At 32.7% G+C, this 24,907-nt stretch overlaps 1 protein-coding gene and 2 pseudogenes across 1 annotated transcript; 1 reads left to right on the forward strand and 2 right to left on the reverse strand.

The window, feature by feature from the left end:
• Positions 1-7,757: 7,757 nt before the first annotated feature.
• Positions 7,758-8,237, reverse strand: LOC138881118 (uncharacterized). Its single transcript, XM_070161320.1, has one exon. The coding sequence runs from the start codon at positions 8,235-8,237 to the stop codon at positions 7,758-7,760; it is 480 nt and encodes a 159-aa protein (XP_070017421.1).
• Positions 8,238-12,806: 4,569 nt separating this feature from the next.
• On the reverse strand, positions 12,807-15,830 carry LOC138881119 (uncharacterized; annotated as a pseudogene).
• A 12-nt stretch (positions 15,831-15,842) lies between these two features.
• On the forward strand, positions 15,843-19,364 carry LOC138881120 (uncharacterized; annotated as a pseudogene).
• Positions 19,365-24,907: the final 5,543 nt, after the last annotated feature.

Raw genomic sequence — 24,907 nt, forward strand, 5'->3', positions numbered from 1 at the left:
TGGTGGATCTGCAGGTGCTGACCTAGCTGTTGTGCGGGATACAACCCTACCCCTACAACAGCCTCGACCGTGACCTCGGCCTCTAGTAGCCCCAACTGGTGGTATTGGTGGTCGTTCGTCCTGACTGGTAGCACGTGTTCTCACCATCTGTGAGAGAATACAATAACAGAAGTTTAGTTACTAGAATCAATAGATTCGCATGACAGGAATTCAAGAATGTGAAGTTTTTCCCAAAGGTTCTGCAGCCTCTCGAAGATAAGTACAGATGTTTTTGTACCGATCCGCAAGACTCTACTAAACCAGCTTATGACTGGTGAGACCTATGTAACCTAGGCTCTGATACCAACTTGTCACGACCCCAAACCACCCAGTCATGATGGCGCCTATCACAGTACTAGGCCAATCGATTCAACACTAATATCATAAAGGTCTTTTGTAAAATCATTTTTCTAATCAAATGTGATCACAAATCTTTCATTTTTAATATATCGAAAGTAGCAGAAAACAAATACGCAAATACATCAAACACTGTTCGATTTTGGTGTCACTAGTCATGAGCCACTAAAATATAGTCCAATACTGTCTACTCAATACAAGATAAGACTGAAATATATAATACTAAGGATAGGAAGGAGAAAGACTAGGCTGCGGACACTGTACAACTACCTTGCTAACTCCGAAAATGCTCTGCAGATGGAAACAACTCCCACTCACATGCCCTGGTGCCTGGATCTGCATACAAGGTGCATGGAGTAATGTAAGTACGCCAACTCAGTAAGTAACCAAAGTAAATAAAGTCTGAGTGAAATGACGAGCATTTAAATCATATACATAATCTATCATAGAAATCTCAATAGAAATAACAAAGTCAAATCCATAGTTCAATTTCCGAACATCTCGTAAAAACTCCCATTTCAATTAAAGTTATTTAAAACATTTGTTCAACATTTTTCAATAGAGGCTCAGTTTAAAAGAAGAGTGAAAATAGTAATTTCATAACAAGCCCCTCGGGCAAAGTATCACTCATATATATAGCCTCTCGAGCAAGCCTCTAAGTCACTCTTGACCCAACTCTCATCAATCATTACTAACGCTCAATTGATACCTCATAATAATAAACGTTGCGGCGTGCATCCTGATCCGTAAATGTATATACTTGACTGCGCTCATTAGGGGTGTGCAGACTCCGGAGGGGCTCCTATAGCCGAAGCGCTATACCACTGCGGCATGCAGCCCGATCCATAAATATATAATCCTCACCATCAGGCCCTCGGCCTCTCTTAGTCATCAACCTCGCAGCCACTCGGGCATCTTAGTGAAAATCAGGTAACTCCGCCCAAACAACTTGCATATATTTAAAATAGAGTAATGAAGCTGAACAAAAAATAAGCAGGTAAAAATCATGACTGAAGATATGCTTTCGAATCAAAATAGTGTGAGGAAAGTAGTAAAATACCCCTGAGGGTCTAATCAGTACGGCCCAAGGCCCCAAACATGGCATTTAGCCCAAGTTTACAGAATTATTTCTAAACACATAGATTTCATATAGAGTTTATCAAAATATGCAACTCTTCAGTTGCCATGGGACTGACCAAGTCACAATCCCCACTGGTGCACGCCCACATGCCCGTCACCTAGCATGTGTGTCACCTTATTTATCAAAATAGTACAAAATTCTGGGGTTTCATACCCTCAGGTCTAGATTTGCAATAGCTACTTAACTCAAGCAAGATGGATATCTACTCCGCAATGCCCTTGCCTCTCGACTCGGCCTTAAATCGTCCCGAATCTATCCAAAATTAGAATCATAACATCAATACATGCCAAAGGAACAAATCCCAGGCGAAAATTATCAAATTAACTCAAAAATCCCGAAATTGGTCAAACCCAACCCCCGGGCCCACATCTTGAAATTCAATAAAAATTACATCACTAGGATCCTTATCCTCCCACGAGTCTATACATACCAAGATCATCCAAATCATACCTCAAATGGCCCCTCAACTCCCCAATTTAAACTCTCCAATTTCATGCCCTAATCTCCCAATTTCTTCTCTAATTTTCCCACTAATTTCATGATTAAACAATGGAATAATCACCATAAATACATGATACAAAGTCCAAGTAGCTTACCTCACTGAAAACACTTAAATTCTCCCTTGCAATCAAGGTCCCCAAGCTCCAACTCGACCAAAAATGGTGGATAAAAGACTGAACTTAGCAAAGTGATGCTTATATAGTTTCTGCCCTGCGATTTTCGCACCTGCGGTCTCCAAATTGCTTCTGCGATGCTACACCTTCGGAAAGACCATCGCAGGTGCGATTTTCACTTAACCCTGAGAATTCCGCTTCTACGATCCACATCTTCATCTGCGGTCCTTAGTGCGCACCTGCGGTCTTGCCTGAGTTCCAAATCTTCCGCATCTGTAGCCTTGCTCTCACACCTGCGGTCCTCAATCTGCAGGTGCGGATATGATAGAAGCAGCAACTTCAGCTGCTCCAATCCAAGTCCAATCTTTCTGACAACCTTCCAAATTCATCCTGAGACCCTCGGGACCCCAACCAAAAAGACCAACAAGTCACATATCACTAGTCAAACTTATTCCAACCTTCGGAACACTCAAAACAACATCGAAACATCAAATCACCCTTGGATTCAAGCCTAAGGATTTCCAAACTTCCGAATTCCGCAACCAATCCAAAAACCTATCAAACCTCATCCAAATGACCTGATATTTTTCAAACACATCACAAATGAGACAAAAGAGCTACTCCAATTTCCAAAATTCCATTCCGACCCTAATATAGTGATTTTCACTGCCGACCGAAAAATGCCAAATTTCCAATTTTGTCAATTCAAGCCTAAATCTACCACAGACCTCCAAATTACATTCCGAACATGCTCCTAAGTCCAAAATCACCTAATAAAGCTATCAGAACCATTATAATTCACATCCGAGAACTTCTACATATAAGTCAACATCCGATTGACTTTTCCAACCTATGTTTCCAAATAAAAGACTAAGTATCTCATTTTACTCCATGACTATTCCGAACACAAAACAGCTAACACAATATGATTAAATACAGCAGAACAACACAAAAAGAAGTAGAAACAGGGAAAACGAGACTGTAACTCATGAAACAACCGGCCGAAGTTTACTCCATAACTATTCGTACTAAATGATTATTTACAATTGACTAAAAATAACAATTTGCTCTTCATCTGAGTTTGCCCTGTTTTTTTAAGGATAGTATAATTCTTGCATTATATAATATACTTGCATGAATAATGGCTTGCATTTGACCTTGGCTTCGGGGCTGGCTCATATTTTTCCATCAAAATTTGCTATTCGAGATGCATGTATGTGTATATATTGAATGTAGTATGAATTTTATTATTCAATGAATCGACTTATTATCATCTATTTAATGTTATATATCTCAACTCCACAATGACTTCATGTAGTTTCTCATATCACTTGTTAAAAAAAAAAATCTTTGGTCGTGATAATACATTAACTTAAAGGATGCAATACATGTACCTTTTGCCATAAGAAATTTAATTCCGGGCTTTAGGCAAAATAAAAGATGGATATATATTTTATTTTCGAACTATTTCATTATTGAGATTGATAAATATTTTATCTTTTGTGTTATATGGATGCATGACCTTGTTATTGTTAATGTCTCTCTTGAACTGAACAATATTAATTTACCTTGTAAGAGAAAATATTATTCAAAATTGAGTGAAACTTATCTGTGCACTTGCGTCTAAGTCATAATTATCTGGATAAGATTCTGTTGGTCAATGATGAACCTTAATGTTAATTGAAAGTAGAGACACTACCAACTTATGGATCCTCTTTAGAAGGAAATATGACTAAGAGACATTTCTGTTCCAAAGGAAAAAGAGTTGGTGATAAGTTTGAACTAATCAATTTTTTATTGTGATGTCTAATGAACATATAAACAAGAGGTAGTTTTGAGTATTTTTATGATGTTCATAAATGATACACAGACTATGAATATATTTATTTGATCCATCGTAAGTCTGAATGCTTTGAATAAGTTTAGACCTTAAGGCTTGACATGGAGAAGCGCCATGAGAATATATTAAATTACTATGATCTTATCGTAGGTGGCTAGAACTCTACAAAGTTCATTAGTTACTTATCAGAATAAGGAATTATATCTCAATTGACTTTACCGGGTACTTAATAATAGAGTGATGTAATAGAGAGAAGAAATAAGAAACTTATGAAGATGTTTAGATTAATGATGAGTTATTCAGATTTATTTCTTCTTTTTGTTATGGGATATGCCTTAGAAACTGCAAATTACATTATGATTTTAGTTTCTTCTAGTTCAGTAACTTGGACACCCATAGAACTGTGGACATAACATAAGTTCAGTCTGCAAAAAGTTCGGATATGAAATTGTCCACTATATATACTAAAATGGACATCGATAAGATGAAATCAAGGACGAATGTATGCATATATATTGAATATCCAAGGAAATGAAAGGAGATTTATTTTATTTTCCTAAAGAAAAAATATAGTTGGTAGCACAAATACCAGTTCTCTATAATAGAATTTTTTAATAAACTATGTTCCTAGAAGTAGACTAGTTTTACAGGAGCTAAGCAAAGAAATAACAAATGAATCATCTAAAAATTCAAAGGCTCAAGAACATACAACTCTATCAGTCGAAATTAATGTTCCATTATATTTAAGTAGTTCTAGAAACATTAATAGACGAAATGAAATATACTACATTCGAGTAGTGGGAGTGATGTTGAGCAGAGAACACTACAGGAATAAGTCATTAATATTTTAACACCGCAAGATAATGAAGAAAATATTAGCAGTACTTCGTCGTAGTCGGAGTATAGTAATCATATTTTGGTATGTACTATTGGGAGAGTTTCATAACAAGATCCGTGAAGAGCTGAATACCAAACTAGTTAATTACGACAATGCACTATTAGACAAAGATTGCATTTGAAAATAACTTGGCACGTTCCTTTTAGCAAAAGCTTATTGGTAGAGACTTTTAATAGTCGTGCCAAAGGATAGCTGTGAAAATTATAGATGCATGATTATGAGTCTATGCGAGACATTGTTAAGGCATATACTATTAACCATACATTTAGATATAGTATATTTTATTACTTGTCATGGTTAAAAGTGTAAGTGAGAGATTGTTGAGATATATACTATTAACCATGGATTTTAGTTTTGATATAATATTTATTATCAAATAATTGTTTATTCAATTTTATTAAAGTTTTAAATAGATCATTTGTTCAATTTTTTCCTTTACTTATATAATAAATGAATTAGTGTATAGAGTTTAGCTTATACAAGTGTAAAAACCCGAGTGGTTACTTTGAGCTCTAGCGCGTCATTCAGCGGTTTAAGGCCTTGAGTAGCTTCACTTTAAGTATTTTGACTTGTACGTGTGGCCAGAATGGAATTTCGGGAAGATAGAAGTAGATTTGGGAAGAAATTTCTAATTTCAGAAGCTTTAAGTTTGAAGAATTGACTAAATGATGATTTTTGAGTAAACAACCTCGAAATCAGGAGTTGAAGGTTCCAATAGGTTCTTATGATGATTTGTACTTAAGAGTATGTTTCGATTGAGCATCGGCTGGCCCGGGAACATTTCAATGCTTATTATGAAATGTTGCATTTTGAAGGTTTAAAAATTTCTTAAGTTTGGTTTGAGGTGGACCTTGGTGTTATCGATGTTTCTTTCGGATTCCGAGCCTTGGAATAGGTTTGTATTGTGAATTATGACTTGTGCATAAAGTTTGGCGTCATTCTGGAATGTTTTGATATTATTTGGACATGTTCGTCGATGTTTGAATGTTTGAAAAGTTAAAAATGGATTTCGATCGTCGATTCGTATTTTCGATTTTGTTTGGCGTGATTTGATGTCATGAATAAGCTCATAATATTTTTTGGGACTCATTGGTATAATTGGTTGAGGACCCGAGGGCCTCGGGTGGATTCCAGATGGTTAACGGATAGAGTTTCGGTTTGGGGGAAATGCTGAGGCAGCTGGTGTCTGGAGCAATCACACCTGCATGAAAAGGGCCGCATATGCGAGCTCGTCGAATTGGCGCAGGGTTCGCCGAATCGGAATGGAGTGAGGAACTGATGAATTGCAGGTGCGGGTGCTATAGCTCACCTGCGGAGCCACATATGCGATCATGGGTGTGCAAGTGCATAATGGTGCTCGAGCTGGGAGTCCACAGGTGCAGAAGTCTTTCCGCGGAAGCAGATGTGCACCTGCGTGTGAATGGCTGCAGAAGCAAGAGAAGCTAGACTTGAAGGAAGCCGCATCTGCGAGGGAGCTTCCACAGAAGCGGCTATTGGACCATAACTGCGAAATCTCATCTGAGCAGAGGTGTTTTTAAAAAAAATGGGATTTGGCACATTTTCTCTCATTTTCACTTGATTGGGGCGATTTTTGGAGAGCTTCAAGGGGAATTTTCATCAAGCAACACAAGGTAACTGATTCGCATCTATTATAAGTTAATACATGGTTTATATATGGGTTTAAACATGAAAATTAGGAGGAATTTGGGATTTTGGTAGAAAACCTAGAATTTGGTATCTTTGAATTTTGACCACAAAACAAAACTGGACATGAAATTAGGAATATATTATATATTTGTGTTCGTAGTGTTATGGTAAAGTTTATCTTCGAGAATTTTCAAAATCCGGGCAAGTGGGCCTGAGGGTTGACTTTATCAATTTTTCAAGCGGAGTTGGAAATTGTTATAAATTGATTTATTATGAGTATTAGAGTATATGTTTATGGATTTTCTCATCAATTGACTAGTTTTGGAGCGACGACATCAGTTTGGGGTGTTAGAGTGGCAATGGAGCCGGTTATGGAATTTTAGTGCGAGGTAAGTCTCATGTCCAACCTTTTGAGGGAGAAACTACCCCCTAGGTGGGTTTTATTATTATGTGCAACTAGTTATGGGTGCTACATACATACGAGGTGACGAGAGTCCGTACGTAGCCAAAGCTTGTTTATGTCTAGGTAGACTTAGGACCTTATCATGTAATAATTGAATTATTTGAACTTGTTTTGTTGGCATAATTAATTAAAGTTATAACTGAAATTGATTTAGAAATAAATATATTAGGACAAGCTTTATCACCTCGAGTTATTTCCATGATATTTGATAAATGTAAAGGGGTGTACTTATTCTTGTGCTCATGTGTTGTATCGTAAACACGTGTCTTGTAATTCAGTAACTTCATTTCTTTCTTATGGAGTGGGACAAATGCCTCGACAGTATATAGATGTATCTATGAATTGTGCTGCACGTCCCTCGACAGTGTACACGTTATTCTGGATCGGGCTGAACGACCTCGGCAGAATCGTGTGTTACACCTCTAGTAGTTTGAATATTCCCGAGATAAACCTTCCACTGAGGCCCGACATTTTATGGTATTTTTTATTTAATTGGTGTTGACACTTGGATTTTTTCAGAGATATAAGATAGGATACAATATCTAGAAATTTAGAAATTTATGCTTTAAAAGAAATAATTGGAACATTACGAAATTAAAGATTTACTCAACTATTGTTGTGCACTTCATATTCGTTATTAATTATCATATTATATATTTATTTGGACCTCTAGTAGGTGTCGATTTCAACCCCTCGTCACTACTTCTCTGGATTGTAGCGACCCCGGTCGGTCATTTCGAGATTTATAGCCTTGTTCCCTATTTCCTGCGCCTTTCTATTGGATTTTTTACTCCTGATGTGCTTGGTTTATCTTCGATCATATCTCCTGTATTTATTTCTAGATTTGTTTTCATCTTTTCCGTTTTTTCTATTAGTTCTGTGTATGTTTCACTTGTTTCTGAATAGTCTTCTCCTAGATTTGTGTCGTTATCACTTTGGTCATTTATTTCGTTCATGCTTATTTTTGGTGGATTATCCTGTATTTCTTCTAACTGTAATTTGAACTTTTCTATCTCATTTGTCAGTTTTAGCTCTTGTTCTTCTTCTTTACGTTTTTCTTTTTCTTTTAGTTTATTAGCGTATAGCTGTTTTAGCATTTCTAATTCTTTTTCTAATTCTGTTATCTTAGTGTTTTTTACTTCTTCTATCTGTTGTATTTTTTCTTTAGCTTGTTGTTGTATTTCTTTTATTTCTCTTTTTCTGTCTATTTCTTCGTTTTCTTTTGTTATTCTAACCATTGCGGTTAAACTATCTTCTAGTTTTACAGTTTCTTTTTCTAACATTAAGTTCAGGTTATTTCCTATTTTCTTGTATCTTCTTCCTAAGTTGGAAAATATTATTGTTATTTTTAATCATTCTGGATTTTTATATGTTTTCGCTTCTAGTGCGAACTCTTCTTTATTCATCTTTTCTTTTTAAGATAGCAAATATATTTATATTTTGTTTTAGATATTATATCGATTAATCTAGATAGCCTAGCTTTGTTTGTTTTTGTAATACTTAGGTATTCATACCAATTTTTTTTTTTTGGGGGGGGGGGGTCATTTTAATTTTAATACTGCGATGTATACCTGCTGATACATAATATTTAATTATGTCTTTGCAGGTTTTAATATTGTGTTTAACACAATCTATTTTTCTATTTATATTACTGAGGTTTTTAAGAAGTTTCCATTTCTGGGTGTTATAGAATCTTATGTAATGAAAAGTGTTATGTTTCATTTATAAACAGATTTTATTAACTTGATATGTGATCATTAATCTGAATATAAATCTAATTCATATAGATCTAATATATCTATTTCTTGTGATACAATTAGTTCTGTAAATGCTTGTTCCATTACATATATTATTTCAAAAGTAACTAAAATATCATAAATTTTTCTTTTAACATCGTTATTAAGTCTGTTAAAGATATATAATATAAGTATTTTGTAGTCAATATTTTCTTCTAATAAATACGTGTGGTTGTTCATTCAGATTTACTATTTATCCTTATCATGTGTTTACTAAACATATTCCCTCTAACCTCTTTGTTTATCATAGAGTTTATCATATTTTAATAAGTTATACTGAACAATCTTTTCTGGTCACTACCATGTTTTTCATGCTTCAATCATTTACCCTAACAGCGCCTCAACTCTGTGTACTCCCCTAAACGGCTTCCTTGCCTACTGGTTTCCACTTTAGGATGGCATAGTCTGGGCTTAACTACTCTCAGCATTATTAGACAGGCAAACTTTCTCAAGATGTTCTTTATAACAGTACTATAACATGATAAACAATTATGATATTCAAGAGATTATAAGGAATATAAGAGTTTAGTTAAACATGATTATGAATAAACTTACCTGGTTTTGTAACTCGTTTGAATGCTCCATAGCTTTCAGAAGTTTGTATATAATCAGATATTTTATTGAGAGAAGATAAGAGAGAGAAGGTGAGTATGAGGATGTCCTTTCTTCCTCGGATTTACATTATATATATAGAAAATTAAAACGACTCCTACTGTTCACAAATGACTCTTACTATTCATGAACGACCTTTACTGTTCATGATTATGACTCTTACTATTTACTTTACGACTTTTTTACATGACTCTTACTATTCATGAACGACCTTTACTGTTCATGATTATGACTCTTACTATTTACTTCTTTTTTACATGACTCGACCCTTTACATTATTTGTTTTCAATAGTTGTTTCCTTCATTTGTCTTCTTGCTGATACCTTCATTCTAGTTGGACTTCTGGTACATAGTTATCATCTCCGTTGCACTTTGAACATATGTGGTCTGGATATTTGTGTCCCACTAGTTTGCAGTATCTTGTCAATAACTCGTTTGAAATAAATTCTTTTTTCAATGCTCTGGTAGTTGGTTGCATTTCTGGCTTTAATAATGATAAAATCCATTTCTGGACTTCATCCATATCTCCTTGTCGTAGTTCTTTTGAGTTGGCATATATCATTAACTGGTCTCTGGAATAATAGCTCCAGATAGCATTTCCTTGTAGATAATTGTTAGCTAGTTCTTGAATAATAGTTGCTATACCAATTATTCTTTTGTTGGCATAGAAACTTGGTATCTCCATTTTCTGTATCTCCGGTTGTTTCTCTATTTCTTCCGGTATTATCATATCTCGTGTTAGTCCTATCTTTATCACCTGTATAATGGGTTTTATTTCATCATATAGTATTTCAGCTGGTGCTGTATAGAATTTGATGAAGAATAGGTTGCCTTTTGTAATTCTTTTGAAGGTGACAAATGCTTTGTATAGCTCTGGTATTCCAATTATTTCTTCTCCGTCGTGGGTATATATGGTGCTGAGTAGTCCGTAGTTGTAACATGTCTTTACTAGGTTGGCTTTTGTTTTTGGTTGGGCTATTAGCCTATTATATCCTTGTAGTTTTTGGGTTCTATAATCTTGTGTTGGATCTGTAGTAGTAGTTGATCTGGGGTTTAGGTTTAGAAATGTCTGAATTTTATATATATTCTCAATATATGTTTGAGTAATATGGTTATATACTTTTTTGTTGTGGTGTAGGCTATTAGCATAGGTTGTAGTTTGTGGGGTTATAGCTATTGCTTCTTTTGGCTTTTTTTTTATGTAAATGGCTTATCAAATACGTTGTTTAAATTTACATTGGTATGTAGCTTCTTATTCACCTGTTTGCTTATGCCTGCAGCTGTAGGTAAACAAACTTTGTCATGGGTTTTTTGGAGTTTCCCAACGTCTCCTTCTAATTCTGGAATTTTTAAGTCTTCCGATCGACTTAGCTCCGCATTTTTATAGTCATGCTGCTGACTTTCTAGCTGTTGAAATCTTTTGCCCATACTATCCATCTGTAATGATAGGGTAGTAAGGATTGCAAATATATCTTTCGATTCTTGATTCTCATCAGTTTGAGTACTTTTGTCTTGATAAGTAATCTGCAATAACATTCTTGTCAGTTCGTATTACTTCAATTGTAAATGTAAAATTTTGTATATTCAATACAAGTCTTCTTATTTCCTTTGTAGTTACTGAATCTTGTACTTTCCGTGTTATCCACCATTTTACTTGTGTATTATCTGTTCTTACAATAAACTTGTTATAAACAATATATGGCTCAAATGCTAACAAACATTTATATAATCCAAATAGTTCTTTCCTATTTATCTCCCATTTAATTTGTGGTTCCGTGTATGATCCTGAATAATATCTACAATGGTGTTCAATATTTTCATTATCATATTTATATTTTAGAACTCCTCCATAGCTGTGATCACTAGAATCAGTTTCTACAATATATGTGAACTTTTTCTTTTCATCTGGGAAATATAGTTTTGGTAATTTTTTACACATATTTTTTATCTTCTGTATATGTATTTTATCCTTTTCGTCAAAATGATATTCTATATCCTTTTTTAATTTTCTCTGTAATGGTTTTAAGTTTTCTGCTAATTTAGGAATATATTCTCTTACTTGGTTAACCAATCCTAAAAATGATTGTAACTTCTTTTTTGTATCAAGTGTTTCATTTAAGTTAATTATTTTTTGTACTATATGGGTTTGCATTTTTATTCCGTTTTTGTCTATTTGTATACCTAAAAATTCTATTTGATTTTTCATTACTTCTGCTTTCTTTTTACTTAAACTTATTCCTGATATTTCTACAATGTGTATGAATTTTTCTAGTAGTTTTATATGTTCGTTCTCTGTTCTAGAATATAGCAATATATCATCTATATATATTATACAATTTTCTAATTGGTTGAAGTAATTATCCATAAAATGTTGATACCTACCTGGTGCATTTTTATATCCAAAAGGTAATACGTTCCATTCGTAAAATCCTTGTGGTACTGTGAATGCTGTTAACTTTTTAGATTCATCTTCTAGTTTTAAATGGTAAAATCCTGATTTACAGTCAAATTTACTAAAATAGTTATATCCTTGTATTTGTCTGATTTTTAGTATTTTATTTGGTATCGGATAATTATATGTTTTTGTTTTTGCATTTAAATTTCTATAATCTATAACCATACGGCTTTTTCCTCGTTTTTGTTCACTATGCTTATTTACTATAAATGCCGGGCTAGTATGTTTACTATTACTTTCTTGTATGTACTTATTGTCTAATAATTCCTTTATATGCATTTTAAATTCTGTTAAATCATTAAAGTTGTATTTTAAAGGTTTTTGTGTTACTATGCTATTTTCATCTATTAGTTCAATCTTTATTTTTGTTTTATGTTTTTCCCATCCTTGGAGTGGATTATCATTATATAGTAATTCTAATTTATCTTGCAGTAGTTTTATTTTATTTATTGAGAAAATGATTATCTCTATATTATGGTTGCTTTGTATTATATTTTCTAATTTTTGGGTAATCTTTTCACTTCCTTTAATCCAGGGTGTTGTTTTTCTTACTTTATTATTTACTCTTTTTGCTCCTAATTTTTGTTTACACGGGGTAGTAAACCACCAATGTGTTTTTGTTATTATATGTGGGTATAATTTATCTAAAAATGGCATTCCTAATAATATATCTTTATTTGTGAATTCATAACTATATATTTCTTCTATGGTTAATATTTTATCCCATATTTGTATCTTTATATTTCTTGCTTTGTATGTTATCATACTTCCCTCATTATTGAATCCTGTTACTACTATGGGGGTTTTTAGCTTTTCCCATTTACTTTCTGGTAAACAATTATGTCTACACATGTTAGCTTCTGCTCCTGTATCCATCATAGGTGTATAGTATCTATTATAATATCCTTCTACTATTATCTTGGCAAGTATGTATATCTTTGGCATTATATCAAAGTTCTTTTTATTATTATTTTCTTATTTTCATAACTTATCGTTAATTGTCTATCTTCTAATTTATATGGTTTGACTTTTTCTAACCATTTTATTCCTAGTGTAATGTTTTTATCGCCTTGATATATTTTAAAATTTATTAATATTGGTATTCCTCCAATAATTAATTCTTTTTCAGTTGTTTCTTCGTTTTTTCTTAACGCTTTTGGTAGTTCTGAATTTTGCTGTTCTATTGTTACTATCTCTTGTTTCGGTATTAATTCTCTTATAACATAATTCTCTTCCTGCCCTGTATTTATTAATATTAAATATTTTCTTTGGTCCATTATTCCTGTTATATAATAATGGTGTGAGTTTATTTCTTCTATTTTTTGTTCTATTAATTTTTGTGGAGTTATATAATTTATTCTTCTTGATGTACTTCTTGATGTACTTATTCTTGATGACGTTTCTGGCATTTCATTATTTGTTCGTTTTGACGTGCTTAATCTTTCTTTTACTATTTCTAAATCTTCTTCCATGTCCATTTCCGTATAACTGTAATCATTGTTGTCTATAACTGATACTATTCTTTCGAATGGATTTTCTATTTTATTTTATTTATTTTATTTTTAGTTGTTATCTTATGTTTTGTTGTTAAGACATATAGATTTTTACATCTTGCTGTGAATATTTTACTTCCTGGTGCTAATTTTATTCCAGACATTTTCCAGTATAGCACTAATGATTTATCTATATTTTTATCATCTATTGCTACTGAATAGTTGGCACTTACTATAAATTTAAATTTTTGGTATATTAAGTTACCTCTTACGGCACTTATTATACTCTTTTCTATAGGTTGTACAATTCTATCATCTGCCAAGTATATTTCTATAGGGGTATCTATTCCTTCCCTAAAACATGCTTTTATTAGGATCTCCGTTCCTCCTAAGTGTACATATTTTATTGGATTTTTTGCTTTTATATCTTGTATTTCTTTATTTAGTAGTTTTTTATTTAAAATTGGTATTTGTGCTTTACCTTTGATGTATTTACAATCTATTATATGTTCTCTTTGGCTTACTACATAGTATTCTTCTTTCTGTCTTTTAAACCAATTCTTTATTGTTGGTACTTCTAATATTTTGTCTATGCTTAGATCCAATTCTTTTCCTTTTATTTGTTCAAATATATTAGCGTCAAATATTATTTTTTGTTCTGAAGATTGTTCATCTTGGTGTTCTTCTTGTTGTATAATTTGTATATCTTTTTCAGTCATTACTTTCTTCGTCTGATTCTTCTATATTATTGTCTATTTCTTTTTCATTTTCGGGGAACTCGTTTTCTGATATCTCATATATGTTGTCTTCACTGCTTAATTCATAATCTACATATTCTATTTGTGTATATTTATCATTATCTATCATTATTTCGGTAATTTGTTTTTTCTTTGGGTTTTTTGGTAATCTACAATCTTTGGCTAAGTGTCCTAGCTTTCCACAATTATAGCAAGTACATTCTGTTAGTTTTTTCTTTTTCCTATATGGTTTTTTATGTTTATAATTTTTTACATAATATCTTCCTCTTGGTTTCCTATATTTATATTTTGAATATTTTGATTTAAATTTCTTTCTCTTTCCTTTTTTTTGTAATATTTATCTGTGCAGCCAAATTGGGGTGCTATTCTACTTTTGCAGCATGCCAAATATTTTACTAATATTTTATCCATTTTGATATTTTCTTTATACTTTTCGCATAATTCTATAAACCAGTTTTGTAGAAATTTTATTCGAGCTCCTAGAGTATCTGCTAGTCTACTTCATTCCAATTTTTTATTATTTTTGAGCTAAACGGTTCTGGTAATTTTGTAAAATATAATTTTCTTATTTCCTTACTTTCATCTGGACTATATGTTCCTTTATAATAATAGTCTCTAAATGCACAAGTATATTCGTCTATATAACACATATTACATATTGCTAATTTTGTCATCAAATTTCTATTTGTAGTTTTTTCTTTATTTTGTTCTTCTACTTCTGTTGTCATACTACTAAACTCATTTCTTTATTGCTATTTCATATTTATTCAATATATCTGTCACTGTTGTTGCTGTTGTTCCATCAAGTTTTTTATTACTTCTTAATGTATCTAGGCTTTCACTTGATAAATTTTGTAACCATAGTTTTACCGTTCCTATAAGTGTTCTTTCTATATATCCTGGTGTTTCAGCTATTGCAATTTTATTATCTATTAGTTGTTTGGAGATGTACCCTATCCATAATTGGATTGTTTTATTTATATCTGCTACACAATCTAGATCTAAAAAATTACATTGTTCAGTTATCTGTCTTGGTGTCCATTTCCTATTTAGCCTTTTATCCCATAATGTTTTATTTCTATCATATGAATCATAACTTACTCTGTAATAGGTTGGGTTTAGTTGTCTTGGATTTTTTACTTATTTCTTCCACCTTGATCTTCTTGGATTTTGAAGGTTCATTCGATGATTCCCTTTGTCTTTTCTTCCCTTCATTGGGTCCCGAGGTACCCTCTTCACAAAGCGATGTTCCCTTCATCAAAGGGACCTCCCCCAGACCTACCCGAATGTAAGAGGGAAGCACATGGAGTGAGAACGCTATCAGTATCAGTTCAGATTAGAAGGTACGACTGCAACAGGGGTGAAGGCTCACCGTGGTCCTTGGCTTCCCATCGAGCCTAGGACAGATCACGCCACACTCGCTCAGGTTATGGGAAAATTGAGTCCAGCCAGCCGACCCAGCCCGGGGTAAATTGCTACGACTGCATCAGTTGAAGAAATTAAGCACGCGGAAAGATGTATCTAAAAAGAAGCAAGGAAATACTAGATAATGTATCTACTTACGTTCCATGTTCCACCTTTCGGGGAACGACATCCTTTCCACCAGGATAAGGTCCGAATTCCTAACTCGGACAAAGCGGCTCATCCACCCTCCGTTCCCAGCTTCTTCGATGCAAGCAAAAAGAGCCCTCGAAGCTTGCCAGTGGAGCTTAACCATACCCTCACGGAAATGACGGGGTATGTACATCTTGATCAAGTGATCGAGGGTGAAGGGCATCTCCTCAATCATGTTCGCATTGTACCTGATCATGTAGATAATGCGCCAAAATGAAGGGTGGATTTGGCTGAGGGTCACTTGATAATGTTGGTAGATGTCGAGAATCACGGGGTCTATAGGAGGCAAAGATAGCCCCACTGTCCCAAGGGTAAATGGGTAAGTATACACATTGAGAAAATAGGCTTTGTATGTCGCTATATCCTCCTCCAGAGAAGGGATCTCCACAAGCACCGCATCCCCCCAGCAGTAATCAATCATCACCGTTTCGACGTCTATTATTGAGCTAATATACTGAGACACAGGATCACGATGCCCCGACTTTGAAGAAGGTCTCTCGACCTTGAAATAGGAAGTCGTTGTAAAAAATCCTGGAACGCATTCCTTAGCACGTTCTCCTGAGAAGCAGAGGCGGAAGTTTTTGCCATACCTAAAAGATTTCAGAGGAGAAAGGGAAGTTGCATTTCAAAGAAAGAACAAAAGTAATGGTAGAAGAAAACTTTTTGGGGGCTTGGTGGTGAGTTATAAATAACAAGAGGAGAAGTATTTATAAAGGCCCCACAAGCGCGTTGAAGGAAGCCAATGGACAACCAACCGTTGTAATCAATACTAAGGCTTTCATGGGCTGTGTGTACGCCATATTTTGGAACCTTATGATTGATGTCATTTCGGAAGTACCAGAGGGGCAGAAATTCAGGGTCGTTTCTTATCACTTTTACTCTAAGAAACGCGGGGACTATCTATATACGGTAAAATCAGAGGGTCCAATTTTCCAGAAGAAGAACAAGAGCTAAAACTGACAAATGAGATAGAAAAGTTCAAATTACAGTTAGAAGAAATACATGATAATCCACCAAAAATAAGCATGAACGAAATAAATGACCAAAGTGATAACGACACAAATCTAGGAGAAGACTATTCAGAAACAAGTGAAACATACACAGAACTAATAGAAAAAATGGAAAAGATGAAAACAAATCCAGAAATAAATACAGGAGATATGATCGAAGATAAACCAAGCACATCAGGAGTAAAAAATCCAAGACAACTAAACCCAACCTATTACAGAGTAAGTTATGATTCATATGATAGAAATAAAACATTATGGGATAAAAGGCTAAATAGGAAATGGACACCAAGACAGATAACTGAACAATGTAATTTTTTAGATCTAGATTGTGTAGCAGATATAAATAAAACAATCCAATTATGGATAGGGTACATCTCCAAACAACTAATAGATAATAAAATTGCAATAGCTGAAACACCAGGATATATAGAAAGAACACTTATAGGAACGGTAAAACTATGGTTACAAAATTTATCAAGTGAAAGCCTAGATACATTAAGAAGTAATAAAAAACTTGATGGAACAACAGCAACAACAGTGACAGATATATTGAATAAATATGAAATAGCAATAAGAAATGAGTTTAGTAGTATGACAACAGAAGTAGAAGAACAAAATAAAGAAAAAACTACAAATAGAAATTTGATGACAAAATTAGCAATATGTAATATGTGTTATATAGACGAATATACTTGTGCATTTAGAGACTATTATTATAAAGGAACATATAGTCCAGATGAAAGTAAGGAAATAAGAAAATTATATTTTACAAAATTACCAGAACCGTTTAGCTCAAAAATAATAAAAAATTGGAATGAAGCAGAACTAGCAGATACTCTAGGAGCTCGAATAAAATTTTTATAAAACTGGTTTATAGAATTATGCGAAAAGTATAAAGAAAATATCAAAATGGATAAAATATTAGTAAAAAATTTGGCATGCTGCAAAAGTAGAATAGCACCCCAATTTGGCTGCACAGATAAATATTACAAAAAAAAGGAAAGAGAAAGAAATTTAAATCAAAATATTCAAAATATAAATATAGGAAACCAAGAGGAAGATATTATGTAAAAAATTATAAACATAAAAAACCATATAGGAAAAAGAAAAAACTAACAGAATGTACTTGCTATAATTGTGGAAAGCTAGGACACTTAGCCAAAGATTGTAAATTACCAAAAAACCCAAAGAAGAAACAAATTACCGAAATATTGATAGATAATGATAAATATACACAAATAGAATATGTAGATTATGAATTAAGCAGTGAAGACAACATATATGAGATATCAGAAAACGAGTTCCCCGAAAATGAAAAAGAAATAGACAATAATATAGAAGAATCAGACGAAGAAAGTAATGACTGAAAAAGATATACAAATTATACAACAAGAAGAACACCAAGATGAACAATCTTCAGAACAAAAAATAATATTTGACGCTAATATATTTGAACAAATAAAAGGAAAAGAATTGGATCTAAGCATAGACAAAATATTAGAAGTACCAACAATAAAGAATTGGTTTAAAAGACAGAAAGAAGAATACTATGTAGTAAGCCAAAGAGAACATATAATAGATTGTAAATACATCAAAGGTAAAGCACAAATACCAATTTTAAATAAAAAACTACTAAATAAAGAAATACAAGATATAAAAGCAAAAAATCCAATAAAATATGTACACTTAGGAGGAACGGAGATCCTAATAAAAGCATGTTTTAGGGAAGGAATAGATACCCCTATAGAAATATACTTGGCAGATGATAGAATTGTACAACCTATAGAAAAGAGTATAATAAGTGCCGTAAGAGGTAACTTAATATACCAAAAATTTAAATTTATAGTAAGTGCCAACTATTCAGTAGCAATAGATGATAAAAATATAGATAAATCATTAGTGCTATACTGGAAAATGTCTGGAATAAAATTAGCACCAGGAAGTAAAATATTCACAGCAAGATGTAAAAATCTATATGTCTTAACAACAAAACATAAGATAACAACTAAAAATAAAATAAATAAAATAAAATAGAAAATCCATTCGAAAGAATAGTATCAGTTATAGACAACAATGATTACAGTTATACGGAAATGGACATGGAAGAAGATTTAGAAATAGTAAAAGAAAGATTAAACACGTCAAAACGAACAAATAATGAAATGCCAGAAACGTCATCAAGAATAAGTACATCAAGAAGTACATCAAGAAGAATAAATTATATAACTCCACAAAAATTAATAGAACAAAAAATAGAAGAAATAAACCCACACCATTATTATATAACAGGAATAATGGACCAAAGAAAATATTTAATATTAATAAATACAGGGCAGGAAGAGAATTATGTTATAAGAGAATTAATACCAGAACAAGAGATAGTGACAATAGAACAGCAAAATTCAGAACTACCAAAAGCGTTAAGAAAAAACGAAGAAACAACTGAAAAAGAATTAATTATTGGAGGAATACCAATATTAATAAATTTTAAAATATATCAAGGCGATAAAAACATTACACTAGGAATAAAATGGTTAGAAAAAGTCAAACCATATAAATTAGAAGATAGACAATTAACGATAAGTTATGAAAATAAGAAAATAATAATAAAAAGAACTTTGATATAATGCCAAAGATATACATACTTGCCAAGATAATAGTAGAAGGATATTATAATAGATACTATACACCTATGATGGATACAGGAGCAGAAGCTAACATGTGTAGACATAATTGTTTACCAGAAAGTAAATGGGAAAAGCTAAAAAACCCCATAGTAGTAACAGGATTCAATAATGAGGGAAGTATGATAACATACAAAGCAAGAAATATAAAGATACAAATATGGGATAAAATATTAACCATAGAAGAAATATATAGTTATGAATTCACAAATAAAGATATATTATTAGGAATGCCATTTTTAGATAAATTATACCCACATATAATAACAAAAACACATTGGTGGTTTACTACCCCGTGTAAACAAAAATTAGGAGCAAAAAGAGTAAATAATAAAGTAAGAAAAACAACACCCTGGATTAAAGGAAGTGAAAAGATTACCCAAAAATTAGAAAATGTAATACAAAGCAACCATAATATAGAGATAATCATTTTCTCAATAAATAAAATAAAACTACTGCAAGATAAATTAGAATTACTATATAATGATAATCCACTCCAAGGATGGGAAAAACATAAAACAAAAATAAAGATTGAACTAATAGATGAAAATAGCATAGTAACACAAAAACCTTTAAAATACAACTTTAATGATTTAACAGAATTTAAAATGCATATAAAGGAATTATTAGACAATAAGTACATACAAGAAAGTAATAGTAAACATACTAGCCCGACATTTATAGTAAATAAGCATAGTGAACAAAAACGAGGAAAAAGCCGTATGGTTATAGATTATAGAAATTTAAATGCAAAAACAAAAACATATAATTATCCGATACCAAATAAAATACTAAAAATCAGACAAATACAAGGATATAACTATTTCAGTAAGTTTGATTGTAAATCAGGATTTTACCATTTAAAACTAGAAGACGAATCTAAGAAGTTAACAGCATTCACAGTACCACAAGGATTTTATGAATGGAATGTATTACCATTTGGATATAAAAATGCACCAGGTAGATATCAACATTTTATGGATAACTACTTTAACCAATTAGAAAATTGTATAATATATATAGATGATATACTGTTATATTCTAGAACAGAGAACGAACATATAAAACTACTAGAAAAATTCATACACATTGTAGAAATATCAGGAATAAGTTTAAGTAAAAAGAAAGCAGAAGTAATGAAAAATCAAATAGAATTTTTAGGTATACAAATAGACAAAAACGGAATAAAAATGCAAACCCATATAGTACAAAAAATAATTAACTTAAATGAAACACTTGATACAAAAAAGAAGTTACAATCATTTTTAGGATTGGTTAAGACTTAAAAATTCCAGAATTAGAAGGAGACGTTGAGAAACTCCAAAAAACCCATGACAAAGTTTGTTTACCTACAGCTGCAGGCACAAGCAAACAGGTGAATAAGAAGCTACATACCAATGTAAATTTAAACAACGTATTTGATAAGCCATTTACATCAAAAAAGCCAAAAGAAGCAATAGCTATAACCCCACAAACTACAACCTATGCTAATAGCCTACACCACAACAAAAAGGTATATAACCATATTACTCAAACATATATTGAGAATATATATAAAATTCAGACATTTCTAAACCTAAACCCCAGATCAACTACTACTACAGATCCAACACAAGATTATATAACCCAAAAACTACAGGGATATAATAGGCTAATAGCCCAACCAAAAACAAAAGCCAACCTAGTAAAGGCATGTTACAACTACGGACTACTCAACACCGTATATAACCACGACGGAGAAGAAATAATTGGAATACCAGAGCTATACAAAGCATTTGTCACCTTCAAAAGAATTACAAAAGGCAACCTATTCTTCATCAAATTCTATACAGCACCAGCTGAAATACTATATGATGAAATAAAACCCATTATACAGGTGATAAAGATAGGACTAACACGAGATATGATAATACCGGAAGAAATAGAGAAACAACCGGAGATACAGAAAATGGAGATACCAAGTTTCTATGCCAACAAAAGAATAATTGGTATAACAACTATTATTCAAGAACTAGCTAACAATTATCTACAAGGAAATGCTATCTGGAGCTATTATTCCAGAGACCAGTTAATGATATATGCCAACTCAAAAGAACTACGACAAGGAGATATGGATGAAGTCCAGAAATGGATTTTATCATTATTAAAGCCAGAAATGCAACCAACTACCAGAGCATTGAAAAAAGAATTTATTTCAAACGAGTTATTGACAAGATACTGCAAACTAGTGGGACACAAATATCCAGACCACATATGTTCAAAGTGCAATGGAGATGAAAACTATGTACCAGAAGTCCAACTAGAATGAAGGTATTAGCAAGAAGACAAATGAAGGAAACAACTATTGAAAACAAATAATGTAAAGGGTCGAGTCATGTAAAAAAGTCGTAAAGTAAGAGTCATAATCATGAACAGTAAAGGTCGTTCATGAATAGTAAGAGTCATGTAAAAAAGTCGTAAAGTAAATAGTAAGAGTCATAATCACGAACAGTAAAGGTCGTTCATGAATAGTAAGAGTCATTTGTGAACAGTAGGAGTCGTTTTAATTTTCTATATATAGAATGTAAATCTGAGGAAGGAGGACATCCTCAGACATCCTCACCCTTACCTTCTCTCTCTAATATTCTCTCTCTCTTGTAAGAAATATCTGAGTTAATTACAAGTATCTAAAACAGCTATGGAGCATTCAAACGAGTTACAAAACCAGGTAAGTTTATTTATAATCATGTTTAACTAAACTCTTATATTCCTTATAATCTCTTAAAAATCATAATTGTTTATCATGTTATAGTACTGTTATAAAGAACATCTTGAGAAAGTTTGCCTGTCTAATAATGCTGAGAGTAGTTAAGCCCAGACTATGCCATCCTAAAGTGGAAACCAGTAGGCAAGGAAGCCGTTTAGGGGAGTACACAGAGTTGAGGCGCTGTTAGGGTAAATGATTGAAGCATGAAAAACATGGTAGTGACCAGAAAAGATTGTTCAGTATAACTTATTAAAATATGATAAACTCTATGATAAACAAAGAGGTTAGAGGGAATATGTTTAGTAAACACATGATAAGGATAAATAGTAAATCTGAATGAACAACCACACGTATTTATTAGAAGAAAATATTGACTACAAAATACTTATATTATATATCTTTAACAGACTTAATAACGATGTTAAAAGAAAAATTTATGATATTTTAGTTACTTTTGAAATAATATATGTAATGGAACAAGCATTTACAGAACTAATTGTATCACAAGAAATAGATATATTAGATCTATATGAATTAGATTTATATTCAGATTAATGATCACATATCAAGTTAATAAAATCTGTTTATAAATGAAACATAACACTTTTCATTACATAAGATTCTATAACACCCAGAAATGGAAACTTCTTAAAAACCTCAGTAACATAAATAGAAAAATAGATTGTGTTAAACACAATATTAAAACCTGCAAAGACATAATTAAATATAATAGATTACGTAATAAAGCTTTATTAACTATAGAGAAAGAAATTGAATTTTATAGAGATAATCTTGAGACTTATCAACACAGAAAAACAATAATTCTTACAAATATTAAAACAATGAATATATGTATCAGCAGGTATACATCGCAGTATTAAAATTAAAATGACCCCCTCCAAATTCCCTTTTCTGTTAGATCAAGTTTACGCTTAATTATATGGATATGATTTGTTTAGGCAAGGACATTGTTGATGTAGTAGCCCAATTCAGAAGGCTTCTTTGACTCAGAGGCAGACCATTTCCTTTGTTTGGGGCCTCCAATCCTTTTGTGTGGGATCAAGCCTTTTTTGTGCAATAAATTAGTTTTCCGTCACACAAGCCTTTTGGCTAATTTAAATGGAACCTTTAACTACATTTAGTGTTAATTAATTAAGCCTATCAAGTAGATTGGCGGTGAGTCATAACTAGATAACTCATAGTTCATGGCCCTTCAAGCTATAGTTTGAATATCCTTTAAAAATGGAATTGAGGTGCGCCGCGCCAAGTAAGATGACAAATCGCGTGGCCCTCTTTAATTATGTCTTTAATAACATTTAGAATTCAAGGCGTGCCATTTAGTAAATTTCCATGGCCCTCGCAAAGTTAAAAACACGTAGTTGCTTTAGGTGCGATATTTTAATAAAATTACTTTTCCTAAATTCGGGTGAACATTTATGTGACCCAAATCCGAATCCCAACGATGTTAAAATATGTCAAAAATTACGGGTGCATTTATGTGACGTGGTTCGAGACGTGTTTTAATAACGTTGCAATCTTCTTTAAAAATGATTAAAAGCGGTTAAAAGTAAAAATGCACATAGGTCTTAAAGGTGTTTTAAAATCAGATAATTAAGCTGAATATAACAGTTGAGCGACTGTGCTAGAACCACGGAACTCGGGAATGCCTAACACCTTCTCCCGGGTTAACAGAATACCTTACCCGGATTTTTGGTTCGCGGACTGTAATGCAGAGTCAAACTTTTCCTCGATTCGGGATTCAACCGGTGACTTGGGACACCATAAATCTCCCAAGTGGCGACTCTGAATCTTTTAACAATAAATCCTGTTTATATTGTCCTTTAATTGGAAAAACTCCCTTTATTTATACCCTTCCGGTGGTGTGGGTAAAAAGGAGGTGTGACAGCTCTTGCGACTCTGCTGGGGACCGAATCCAGAACCTCTTTGTTCAGGGTTCAAGAATTCGAGCATAGAATAATTTTTATGTTTGGATTTATTTATTATCTGATTTTATTACATGATTGTGCCTAATGTGCTAAATGTTGCTTTTTGTCGTTTTGATATTATCTGAACTGTATATATAAACTGCTACGAAACCCCTCTCTTCTCTCTCCTGAGGAGTGCACGCTGGTCGTGACTTCTTTCTGTTAGTGTCAAATCCCAAATAGAACGAGGCTCGGACAAGTAGCAAAGCCGGATAATCCTTTGGTTACCGGTACGCAGCCCCCTCCTCGGCTCAAGTTGTCCGCTCGGGTAAGCCAGGTCTAGAATAAATAAACCCAGGGTTTTAAATGTAGTATAACAATACCTCATGCCGGATACATAGTAGTAGCGTTTTGCTTGCATCATGTGCATATCTGACTTTGGAGACTCAACACAGGGGTTGGGTCTGTCTAGGATAGGTGCACTCGAAATAAAAGACCACCCTGATGCATCTTACTTGCTACTTGTGTATTTATTTGCTTCAGATTTTCATGCTGACCGACTTTTGAATAAAAGGAGAGAATTTGGAAAAGAAATAGCTCTATGAGGGTTAAAGAGAGTTAATCGCCTGTTTTGAAAAAAACCAGTGTCCAAATCGTGTCGAAACTTTGCTGAATTTTTGAGAAATTGAATAATCTTTGTCTTCAAAAATAGTTTGTTTTATTTGCCAACGGAATGAAAAAAAAGAGTTTTGCCAATGGAGTGAAAAAAAGAAGAGAAGAAAAAGAAGTTTTTTTATTTGCCAGAACTACGCCAG

The sequence above is a fragment of the Nicotiana sylvestris genome, chromosome 11 (assembly GCF_000393655.2).
Source record: "Nicotiana sylvestris chromosome 11, ASM39365v2, whole genome shotgun sequence".
NCBI lineage: Eukaryota > Viridiplantae > Streptophyta > Magnoliopsida > Solanales > Solanaceae > Nicotiana > Nicotiana sylvestris.